General features: G+C 38.7%; 1 protein-coding gene across 2 annotated transcripts in view; it reads left to right on the forward strand.

Annotated features, from left to right (window-relative positions):
* PDE3B (phosphodiesterase 3B) overlaps positions 1 to 8,676 on the forward strand; it is a 173,981-nt gene extending 165,305 nt beyond the window's left edge. For both annotated transcript variants that reach the window (XM_047876836.1, XM_047876835.1), the window contains exons 13-16: positions 649 to 852; positions 2,686 to 2,847; positions 5,679 to 5,934; positions 6,863 to 8,676. In XM_047876836.1, the coding sequence (XP_047732792.1) occupies positions 649 to 852; positions 2,686 to 2,847; positions 5,679 to 5,934; positions 6,863 to 7,077 (837 nt within the window). In that variant the 3' untranslated portion in view covers positions 7,078 to 8,676. The remainder of the gene's footprint in view (positions 1 to 648; positions 853 to 2,685; positions 2,848 to 5,678; positions 5,935 to 6,862) is intronic.
* Positions 8,677 to 12,664: the final 3,988 nt, after the last annotated feature.

Here is a 12,664-nt window from a genome sequence, read left to right on the forward strand (position 1 = left end):
CTGTAAGTCAGCGTTTTTTAAAATCTGTATTCTAAAGTTCTAGAGTACTGAGGGACTTCCACTGAAATGAGGTGGATGAACAGTGAAGGGTCCCATTCCACTTGAACCAGAGGATTTGTGCTTTTACCTGTGTCCTGCTTCTCGCTTACTCCCAGGGACAGTGTCAGGATGGGAGTACAGGCTGTGTCCTTCCCAGGCATGCGGGACTGCGACTCACCCGGGACACTGCTCCTGCCTCTTCTTTGGTCCTCACCACAATGACTCCGTGCTAGCTGAAGAAGAGAAATGTGTCCTTAAATCTGCTGTGTCTCTCTAATGACTTTCCTAACAGAAGCTTTACTGATTTAATGAAGTGGACCTCAGATATCAACTTTATGTCTCTTGAGGGCAGCATGGTGTCTGCAAAGATGAACTTTGGAGACAAATTACCCTTTCACCTACTAGATGTGCATGCTGGAAAGGGGTATCTTCCCCTTTCTGTACTTCAGTAAACTCATTTAGAAAATTATCACAACCCTTCTTCACAGATATTAAAATGCTTGGCATATAGTAGTTACTCATTGTTTATACTCTTCCAACCTAACTCTGTTTATTATTAAAGATTACTATCTCTGAGATGTCTGACTCATTTTCCTTATTACTTTTCAGGCAGTTTTGTACAACGACAGATCTGTTCTAGAAAATCATCATGCCGCATCAGCTTGGAATCTATATCTTTCTCGCCCAGAGTACAACTTCCTTCTTAATCTTGATCACGTGGAATTCAAGCGCTTTCGTTTTTTAGTCATTGAAGCAATCCTTGCCACAGATCTTAAAAAGCATTTTGATTTCCTTGCTGAATTCAATGCCAAGGTTTGTGTACATATTAATGTCTGGCTTCAAAGATGGAAATCTTTATTGTCAGTATTACTGATACGTGTTTTTTAATGCTAAGTTAGAGTTAATACTACTCATAAAGTCATAGTGAGACCATATGCAAGACAATATATGCCAATATTTTTTAAATAACATTTATTATAACATGTCCTAAAAAGACTGTCACTTGCTACATTTCTTTTCTGACACATAGACTTATAACTTTCCTTCACATGGTGATAAGCCAATTAATGATGCAAAAAGCTTTTAGGGGCAGAGTGGAGAAAGTTGTGCACAGTGCCAACTAAGGTATTTTACGAAATTGAAGATGGGCTTCTCAGCCAGTTATACTTACCTCACTGCACCTGTTCATCCCCTCTTCACATTAGTGTTTAGCTGGCTGGTGTGGGAGAGGACTGTCCACTCTTCCACTGGAGTATAATGTGCTCATTGAAGAATGGCTGGGGTTGCCCACTGTGCGCGGTCGTCCAGCACAGAGTAAGGAAGGAACGGGTGAAAGTCCCTGCCGTTAAGAATTCGCATTCAATAGGGAATTGAGAATCACTGCCCTCATGTGATAGTGCTAGTCACTGGCATGTGTTCTACCCCTGAGACGTCAGGGATGGAAAATGCTTTACAGACTCAGAGATTTACACAGCTTTATAGATTCTTGAGGGAAGGATGCTCTCTCTTTGGCTGGCAGGAAGCTGTTATTCCCTTGATGACATTTGTGACCTAAAGGAAAGGTGCACCTTCAGGGTAGAGGAACTGGTAACAAAGGAATACTAGATTTAACCCGCCGGGTGGAGACCCTGTATGTGGCTGTCATGATATTAATAAAATACTTAGAAAAATAAAAAAATTTATATGCCTTCAAAATTATTTTATCGTTGTATAGCTCTGTTAACTTTTATTTAATAATAAAAATCCATTTAAGTGCTCAAGTCAGAGTAACAGATGTTTGTTTTTATAGGTCCAAGATCAGCTAGCCCAGTGCTTTTGAATCTGTGTTCCTCAGAGGTTTCTATTCTGTAGTCTCTCAGGAAAATGTCACATGAGTGGGGCTCTAGATCTCCTGCACGGGTTCAATCAAAACATCTCTCCTTTTTAGTGTTTTCTATAGTGACTTTGACAAAAGGGTTTGGTGCCTAAGACACTGCTAACGTTCAATAACCACTGATCTGGGCCATGTACTTTATTTTTTACAAGAGAAAATTTGAGTTTTTGGAAGGCATAGTAAGTTGCCTACTTAGTGATGATAATTACCATTTATTTAAATAACAGTGTTAGCATATACTGTGATCTAGGCATTTTTCATTTATTAATCCTCATGGCAATATGGCTAGATTGGTACTACTTTTCCTATTTTATAGATGAAGAAATTTAGATTCAGGGAGATGAAGTCATTTTTCCAGTATCACACAATGAATAAATAGAGTCAGGATTTGAAACCATTGAGATCAACTTTTAAAACTTGTCTTCTTTCAACTATGCCATATTTTCCTTTCACAGCTAAAGCCAACTTCTCTTTAGACTTAAGTGTTCTGTAAAATTATAGTGTATATTATATATTAAACTATATATTAATTACATATGTAATATATACACAAGTTATAATTTTGTGGTAATCACACATATTGAAACCACAGTTTCTGTTTTTATGATGTTCTGCTTCCTTAGAAACAAAATTAGAACAACACTTCAAAGTGTCATTCTACCATTAACCCATATTCCTTCCTATAATTTAGACAGGAAATAGTTTTAAGATACTTTTGGGGGCAAAAACCCAACTCCCGTGCCCTCAAAAGCTAAAATGTTTTTCCAACACAGGCCAATGATGTAAACAGTAACGGTATAGAATGGAGCAATGAAAATGATCGCCTCTTGGTATGCCAGGTGTGTATCAAACTGGCAGATATAAACGGCCCAGCGAAAGTTCGGGACTTGCATTTGAAATGGACAGAAGGCATCGTCAATGAATTTTATGAGCAGGTAGGTTGAAACGTGAGATTGGAGGGATTTTTGAGAGCCGCCATCTGAAGATGCTAGTCTTTGGGATTTGGGTAAGCTACATCGAGTGTTTGACGTCTGTTTGCCGTGACCAAAAATGGTTAGAAGTTGTTGAATTTGCTCTGGTCTTAGTGTTTTCTCAGCTCTGTTTTGCTCTTGCTGCTAAAACTTAAAACAAAAAATATCTTACTGCCTATCTGACATGGGTCGAATGTCCCTTGAGTCAAGAGGTAAGGCTACACTACATTATGATTCCAAGATTGCTTTCAAAACCCTGAGTGCCTGCAACCTAGGATCATTTATTTCCAGATGCAAATGTTTTTAATTGATTCAGGGTATACTTAGATGATATATTAAAGAATATCAATCCATTTCCAATTCTGCTGCAGAAAGACTGCCTTAGAAACATCAACTGGATAAAAGTCCTGGCAGAGGGTAAGACATTTGAGGGCTAGAAATGGAGATAAAGGAGTTATTTCGTGGTTTTAAGGATTCAAAGATATGAACATGCTCTTGTAGGTTTTAAAATCTTGCCTTTAAAATAATACTGTACCCGAATGCACTTGTATGCCCAACATGCAGCAAAGCCAATCACTGAGATATTGAGTGAGCAGCAAGGAAAGGGTTGGAGAAGTAGCCACACTAGGAGATTGGAGCTCAGGCCTCAAATTTGCCTTCTCAGAGTGGAAGAGTGTGGAATATTTAAAGGCAAACAGAAAGGATCTGGGCAAAAGGGAGCAGAGCTATGTATTTCAAAATCAGATGAAGGAAGTTAATAAGTAGAGAAGGTTGAAGTTCATTTAGACCCAATTTATAATATACCTTTTTTTGAAGTTTTTTTTTTTTTTTTGAGAGAGCAAGCAGGGGAAGGTCAAAGAGAGAGAGAGAGGTAGAGAGAGAATCCCAAGCAGGCCCCACACCACCAGCATGGAGTCTGACACAGGGCCCGAACTCACCAACTACAGGATCATGACCCGAGCCAAAAATCAAGAGCCAGATGCTCAACTGACTGAACCACCTAGCTGCCCCTATAATGTGATTATTTTTAAAGTATACAGAATTCTCATTACACAAAGTTAGAATCCATGCTGGGAGGTTGAATCCCAGGTTCTTTTTTTTTTTTTAACCAGCAATGTGATCTAGGATAAATTACTTAACCTCTCTGCGCCTTAGTTTCTCCATTGATAAAATAGGAATATTTGATGGGATCACCTCATAAGATTGCTGTGAGTATTAGATGAATTAATAAAGTTCTTAGAACAGTTCCTGACACCCAAATGATCAATAAATGTCAGCTTTTGTAATTCCAGGTTTATTACTAAACATATTATTTCAGACAATTTTATTTAAGTTTCATTATTCGTCTTTAGAACAAAAGGTCATCTGACACCCTACCACATGGAGTTATCATGAAGGTTAAATGTGCTAATCTATAATGAAAGTCCTAGTCAACCTGCATCAACACTATTAAATTTCTTTCTCAATCTGGTTATGCTGTTAAACATCTTTTGGGTACAGATGCAAAATTCTAACCTTGACCAACTTTTAATTTTTTTGTTATCTTAGTTATCCTGTCTTTATACTCCTATATCCATTTAAGTGCCATGGGCTTAAAAAAACCAAACTCATTTTAAAAAAAAAAAAAAAAGCAAAATTTAGGAAATTGTAGAATCCTGTGGGTAAACCCACCTAAGCTTTCTTTTTGGCAAACAATGGTTTTCTTCCTCACAGAAGATAAAATCATAGATTTCTAATCATGGGGCAATCACTAGGACAGTTTCTGGTTGTTTCCCTAGGACAATGCTGGCTCATCACATGGACACTCCTTGCCTACACAGTTTATACATTCTAGAGATTATTCATTCCCCACCAGTTCAAATCCTAGGAATGAAAATGTTTATCGTATCCTTTGGGGAATGCTCAGTACTGTGCTAAATACTTGACATAATATTGCTTTTCATCCTCAGAGCAACCTTTAAAGTAGATTATTCAGATTTTACACATGAAATGGGCATAGAGCTTGCTCAACACCACACAGGTTGTTGGTGGCAAAAGCAGGCTTTGAAACCACATCTGTCTGAGCTCCAGTTGTGCTCTCTGAAGCCCTGGAGGGCACAGTGGGAGGGTATCAGAGGGCAGGCACGGGAGTGCTCCTTCTCTCCTCTCTCTTTCTGTCTGTTTTACATGCTAGGTTTTCTGATTCAGATTCATTAAAAGGATCTGCTATTAGAAAAGAGCAGGGTGTTGAAAGGCACTTACAAAATTCAACCCTACACATTGGATGTACAGAGTTTCCATGATACCATCTCCCCTTAGGAGAAGGGGAATCTATACGCGACATAGAATTTTGCAGGTTGTTAGATTCGTTGATTTTTTTTTTTATATATATTTTTCCTGTAAACTGGTGAAGTGTGAAAATAGTCTCACTTAGAATTTCTCAAATATTGGAAGAATTCTTATAGTTAAAATGACAGTAATTAGACACTTCCTTGTAAAAATTATTTTGATGTGGACTATGCATATTTAGAAACCTTAAGACAGGGGTGCCTAGGTGGCTTAGTTGGTTAAGTGTCCGACTCTTGATTTCGGCTCCCATGCATGATCCCACGAACAGGGAGATGGAGCCCCACGTTGGGCTCTGCACGGACAGTGTGGAGCCTGCCTGAGATCCCCTCTCTGGCCCTCCCTTATTCACACATGCGCTCTCTCAAAATAAATGAATAAGAACTAAAAAGCAAGATAATTTTAACAGCAAAGCTCAGTGGTTATTCTTTCAGTAGTTACAAATGTACTTTTCTTTTTTAAATGATCAGGGAGATGAAGAAGCTAATCTTGGTTTGCCCATCAGTCCCTTCATGGATCGTTCTTCACCTCAACTAGCAAAACTCCAAGAATCTTTCATCACCCACATAGTGGGGCCTCTGTGTAACTCCTACGATGCTGCCGGCTTGCTGCCGGGTGAGTGGATAGAAGCAGAAGAGGATGAAGATGCCGAAAGTTGTTATGATGAAGAAGAGGGCGAAGAATTAGACACAGATGATGAAGAAATAGAAGACAACTTAAATCCTAGTAAGAATGGAGGGATATTATAAATTCTCAAATGGATATTTGCAGTTAATAACCCTAAATTTGGATCTTTAAGGTACAGATTCTGTAGTTCTGTCTGGAGTAACTAGCAGCTCAATGTTCAGATTGAATAGTCTCTTGAGTAACTCCTGGGTGCCGTGCTGATGCCACGACACACGGTCTTGGTTGAAGTAGCATCTCTCTGGGTATTGTCCTCCAGCCAGTTCGCTTCAGGAGGTTCTACCTGTGCAGCACAGTAGGGCTGTCACCGTATCTGACTGTGTGAGGTGAGTGGGCTCGAGGAGCCAGTCCTTGGACACCTGCTGCCTTTCTGGCTGTAAATGAAATCCATTATTTGCTCTTTAAAGTCGAATTTAAATGAAATTATATCCGGCACTCCAAGCATGCTATAGCTGAGAACAGAGAGCATAATTACGAAGAACTAGCCCCCCACATCCCCAGTTGTCTTCAGGATCAGTATAGTGAAGAGTGGTTTTCTGCCACCACCATGTGAGCATCATCTCGGGCAAATGACTGGCTTCCAAAAATTATTTCTACTCATTGAAGCCGTAATAATTGTGTTTAATTCAGTACCTAAGTCCTAAAAAAACATTGTTTAAGTGCATTTTTTTATCACTTGAAATTTTAGTACTGCCCTCCCCTCTCACCCCACCCAGTCTTCCCTAATCCCTTTCTCTGCTTCATTTTCATCTGTTCATATTTAACCCCATCTTATGTTTTGCTTCTTCATTTGCTTTTCTAGATCTTTCCATTAGAATATGAGCTCCATGGTGCAGAGATTATCTTACTGCATATTACTACAACCCCAGCGCCCTAGAGAAATGCCTGGAAAGTAATAGGCACTCAGGTATTTAGTGAATGAATGAATTGTATTACTAGGATTAGAATCTGTCTGTTTTAAACTTCACAGAACCACGAAGGAGGAAAGGCAGACGGCAAATATTTTGTCAGCTAATGCACCACCTCACCGAAAACCACAAGATATGGAAGGAAATCATCGAGGAAGAAGAGAAATGTAAAGCTGATGGGAATAAACTGCAGGTGGAGAATTCTTCCTTACCTCAAACAGATGACATTCAGGTCATTGAAGAAGCAGATGAAGAGGAGGAGAGACTGTTTGAATAAAAGACATCTTCAAGAAGTCCCGAGGGCCATGCCCAGGGTCAGAAGTCCTCGCCTGGCACTGACCATGCGGACTCGCAGCCGACCGCTCCCAGGTGGACGGGCCTGAGGACCGCGAGAGGACCCTCGCTGCGCTGGCAGCTCCCCGGTCCTGTGCACTTGCGGCACACGGACACGGACCGGACGAGTGTTCGTAGAGCGGGGCTTCCGTCGGTTGTGTTGCGAAGCTCTTCCTCGATGCCTCCACTGGTATCTACTTTGTCGTAATAACGCTTTGCCAGGTAGTAAGCTCTTACTTCCAGGAGGGGTAGCTAGAACTAAAAATTCACGGGACCTCAGTTTCCAAGATGGCCAGAACTTTGCTTTCATGAAAACATTTTCCACATGTGTCTTTTAGGTCTTTGAATGTGTGTGTCGGGGGGGGGGGGGGGGGGGAATCTGTGCCTGCCTAAAAAAGAACCCCGTGTTTGCCTTTCTGAGGGATTCGTTCAATGCAGTACACTGGCCAATGCCATTCTCCCAGCTACGTTTATCCGTGAAAGACTGAAGGACGTTTGTCAAACACGACAAAATCCAGGCGCATCAGTTTGATGCTTTTCACCGTCGTGTGTTACCTTCTACGTGTGTTCTATTTCTGCTCCGAGTATTCAGGTTTGCCGTGGACAGCAGAAGTCTTAATTCCAGTCTCACTGACTTCATTCCGTGGTTGAATTTTTAAAGCTGTTCAGGTTTAAAAATGAAGGAATTGTTTAGTCAAAACTGTTCTTAGTACTCTTGCTCAGGATTAGTATTTTTCAATATTTAGTTAATATAAACAGACTTGTCAGAAGAAAAGAATGGTCCTAAAGATGTTAACTTTTTGTGAAGTGAGCATTTTCTCTCAGATCTCATAATTTGAGACTAATTGAAGTGGAGGAAAAGGAGAGGTCTTTTGCCTTACTGCAAAAATCAGACGAAGCTAATCCTATCGAAGATAAAGAACAAAAGCACTGGTAGGAGTTCTAAAAGGCACAGTGAATAATCAGAATATGTGCTTATTTCTAGGTCCAGATCTTAGGTGTCATGTTTAGTCACCGTAAAACTGATGCTAATCTTTGTTCATTTCCTCCTGCCTCGAGACTACATGACAGAAGTGACCTATGACTACTTAGACTTGCAGTTGGGCTCTCGAAGTACTAATTTTTAAGAAAGTAAATGGTGGGAAGACTTAATTGCAAAGAAAATGGTTATTTACAATATTCATGAACTCCTAGGGTACAGATAGCAAGACGGTAGACTACTTTGTTTTTTTATTCTTGGAGACCATATTTTGGATCCATGTAGCTTTTGTAGACGGTAAAAACATTAATTTCCCAAGATGATTTATTTACCTATGATGTCAGGCAGTTTCTTACCTACCTGGAATATTTGGCGTATCTCAAAGATATCAAAGATCTATAGAAGTGTTGGAAGTTTTGATCTTGTATAATATTTAATGAATCACCAAGCTTTATTTATTAGACATGTTGAGTGCTCAGTTCCTTCCTGCCACTTTTGCTACCACTGCCACATGATTTGTAACCTGGTCGCACATTACTAAGTAATAAAATTTTAACTAATTTATTGAGTTTGCACTTACAATGTATATATCCTGTGCTTTTATTTCTCTAGTGCACCTTTTGCATCCTAGGTATACTTCTGCTATTGCAAAGCCCATGTGTATAAAATCACATGTGCTTACATGCTTAATGAAACTCAGATTTCCTTTCTATTTTATTAAAATTTTGTATTGGGGTTAATGTATATATTTTCTCAAAAGGAATGTCTTATTAAAAATACTATTACTGAGAACTCCTTTTTAAATAACTTTTAAATTATTTACTCTTTGCTAAATAATTGACATGTTAAAATAGCCCAAAGAAACCTAAAACAAATTCATAAATTGTAAGAAATGAATGTGACTATATTAAGTACAGTGCTATGCTATTAAATGAAATCTTACTTGAAAAATTGCCACAAGCCATATTATATATCCTATTTTGGTTACTACTGAATCAGACTTTTATTTTAACTTTCATCATGAGTTTACTATTGTTTTAAACTCACTGGTCTTAGAAATCTTGTAGTGCTGTAATATATTTATGTGCTTAGTGATACATTCTTTCTCCATAAAAAAAAAATTTTAAAGTTATTTCCTGATTTGAAGGCTGTTTCCTGCTATTCTTACTTTGTTGGTGCTGTTGACTTTTTCTGTTCTTATAAGAATCCTGTAAACTCTAGCACTGCTGAACTCAAAAATTTCTTCTCTCTAGATTGCATCTCATAGGAACAAACTTCACAAAAGAGATGAATAAAGCCAACTCTGGTTTCCTTATTATAGTTGCCAGACTAATCTGAACAGCTCTAGAGGGTGGGTGGGGATGGCGATTGGCCTGTGGAGCGGGGATGAACAGCTTCCCAGAGGAAAAAGTGATTTACCTTGGAGATAATTGCTTGTGGAAAGGAAACAACACTATGTGTAGAGGCCAAGACAAGAACTATCCTCACACTGGAGGGGGCCAAAGGAGGTTTAGAGTGACTGGAAGGGAATAGTAGAGAGAGAGTGACTAATGAAGGGTGTGGCAAAGCATGACATGCCATTTAAGTATTTTTCCTTGAGGAACTAGAAAAGTTTTAATCTTGAAGAGGGACATGATTAGATTTACATTTTTTAAAAATAAAATTTATTTATTTTGAGAGATCGAGCAGGGGAAGGGCAGAGAGAAAGAGAGAGAAGCCTAAGCAGAATGTCCATACTGTCAGTGCCGAGCCCAATGCAAAGCTTGAAGTCACGCACCATGAGATCATGACCTGAGCTGAAGTCAAGCATCAGACGCTTGAGCCCCTCAGGTGCCCCAAGATTTACATTTTTATGAAGATCAAATAACATACTATGTCAAATGGAAGAATAAGATTAGACATGGAGAGATCTCCCCAATCTGGACATGAAGAGATTACAGAACAGAGAGGTAAGTAGACTGGAGATTCAAGATGTAGAATCAGTTTGCTCGAGATTAATTGGATAGGATGGTAAGCAGACGACAGTGACTTTCATATTTCTGCTTTGGGCAGCGGTCCGTGTCATTCACTGGCACACACACACACCCTATTGGTTCTCTTTCTCTGGAGAACTTTGATACAAGTCACCAAACACAAGGAAATGACCATGAGTGAGAATAGCAGAAATGAATAGATTTAGACTACCCAATGACTGCAGATGCTGCATTGCGTGATCAAAACAATATACGGGCTCCTGCGTGGCTCAGTCGGTTAAGTGTCTGACTTCGGCTTAGGTTATGACCTCCCGGTTCCCAAGTTCAAGCCCTGCTTCAGGCTCTGTGCTGACAGCTCAGAGCCTGGAGCCTGTTTCAGATTCTGTGTCTCCCTCTTTGTCTCTGCCCCTCTCCCTCATGCTCTTTCTCAAAAATAAACATTAAAAAAAAAAAACTTTAAAAATATATGAAATAACCATGCATGAAATGTTGGTTGAATTACAGAGAAAAATTGGTATTTCTCCAACCTTGATGGGAGATTTAACACCGTAAGTTAAACAGACCAAAAGTTAATAAAAATATAGAACAGCACAATGGGCAGTATTAGACATATACAGAACATAAAACCCAACAGATAAGACAATTTTTCTTAACATCCAAATAACATTTATACAAGTTGACCACATACTTGTCTATAAAGCAAGTCCCAATAAGTTTCAAAGCATATGTACCCTACAGCCATGTTCTCTGACCAAAAGACAATTAGTCTTCAATTATTTTATTTATTTTGTAGAGAGAACATGAGCAGGGGAGGCGGGGAAAGAGGGAGAGAGAGAATCCCAAGCAGGCTCCACACTACCAATGCAGAGCCCGAGGCTCTGTGAAACCCAAGATCATGACCTGAGCTGAAATCAAGAGTTGGATGCTTAACTGACAACCCAGGTGCCCCTTTATTAAAAAAAAAAATTATATATAATATATATATATTATATAGAGAGAGACAAAAAGAGCAGGAGAGGGGCAGAGGGAGAAGGAGAATACCAATTACACTGATCTTGGAGGCTTCGTGGGGCTCAATCCCACTAGTGTGAAATCATGCCCTGAGTCAAAAATCAGAGTGGATGCCACCCAGGCGCCACTATTTCTATGTATGCCTGATAGATTAAAGAAATTGCTCCAAGTAACTCTAGGAAGAACTAAAGAAATGATAATGGCCAGTTAAATGTAAGTAGAAATGAATTAAGTATCTGTACTACTTTCCAAAAATGAAGATGTAGTGAAAATGGCACTTGAAGAGAAACTTAGGACATTAGATGTTTATATTAGAAAAAAAGACTGATAAGTTGAGCTAAGGATCTAGCTTAACTTAGAAAAAGGACAGAATATAGATATACCACATTAACAAAAGGATAAAAATCGCGATCCATAGAGCAGAACAAGCATTTGACAAAGTTCACCATCTGTTTATAAAATCTCTCAACAAAGCGGGTAGTGGAAGAAACATAATAAAGACCATATATGACAAGCCCACAGTTAACATTCTAAAATAAAAAGACACAGCTGCCTACCCTCACCATTTTTATTCAACTTAGTATTGGAAATCCTAGCCAGAGCACTCAAAGAACTAAATCTTCCAGTTTGAAAGGAAGAAGTAAAACGGTCTCTACTTGCGGATGACATGATACTGTATACATATAGAAAACCCTAAAGACTTCACCCAAAAAACTTAGAATAAACAAGTTCAGTAAAGCTGATGGGTACAAAATGAAAAAAACTCTTGCATTTCTATAAATGAATGAAATATCAGAAAAAAAAATTTACAATTTCAAAGAGAAAATACATAAGAATAAATTCAGCTAAGAAGGTGAACGTACACACTAAAAAAGTAACACATGGATGAAGAAAATGGAATGCATAAAAATTGAGTGCTCATGGTTGAAAGAATATTGTTAAAATTGACTCAGTGCAATCTCTATCCAAATCCCAGTGGCATTTTTAAGACTGAATAGAATTGACATGAAATTTGTATAGAAGCACAAGACACCCTGAATAGCCAACGAAATCATAAGAAAAAAAAAAAAAGCTGAAGACATGCTTCCTGATTTCAACCTTTATTGTAAAGTTATAGTTATCAAAACACAATAGTAATAAGCTAAAAACAGACATGTAGACCTAAAGAACAGAAGAGAACCCAGAAATAAATCCACACATGTATGGTCAATTTATGAGAAAGAAGCCAAGAATGTAAGTGCAGAAAAGATAGTCTTTTTGGTAGTGTTGGGAAAACTGGACAGCTACCAGCAAAAGAATGAAACTGCACCAGTTTGCCACACCAAATATAAACTAAACTCAAAATGGATTAAAGACCTATATGTGAGACCTGAAACCATAAAACCCAGAGAAGAAAACATAGGCAGTTACCTCGACATGGATTGGCACTCTTTTTTTTTTTTATAGGTCACCACTAATTTTTTAGTAGGTCACCACAAGCAAAAAAAACAAAAAAACAGACAAATCAAACTACGTCAAACTAAAAAGCTTCTGCACAGTGAAGAAAGCCATCAACAAAAGTCAAGCAA

The sequence above is a fragment of the Prionailurus viverrinus genome, chromosome D1 (genome assembly GCF_022837055.1).
Source record: "Prionailurus viverrinus isolate Anna chromosome D1, UM_Priviv_1.0, whole genome shotgun sequence".
NCBI lineage: Eukaryota > Metazoa > Chordata > Mammalia > Carnivora > Felidae > Prionailurus > Prionailurus viverrinus.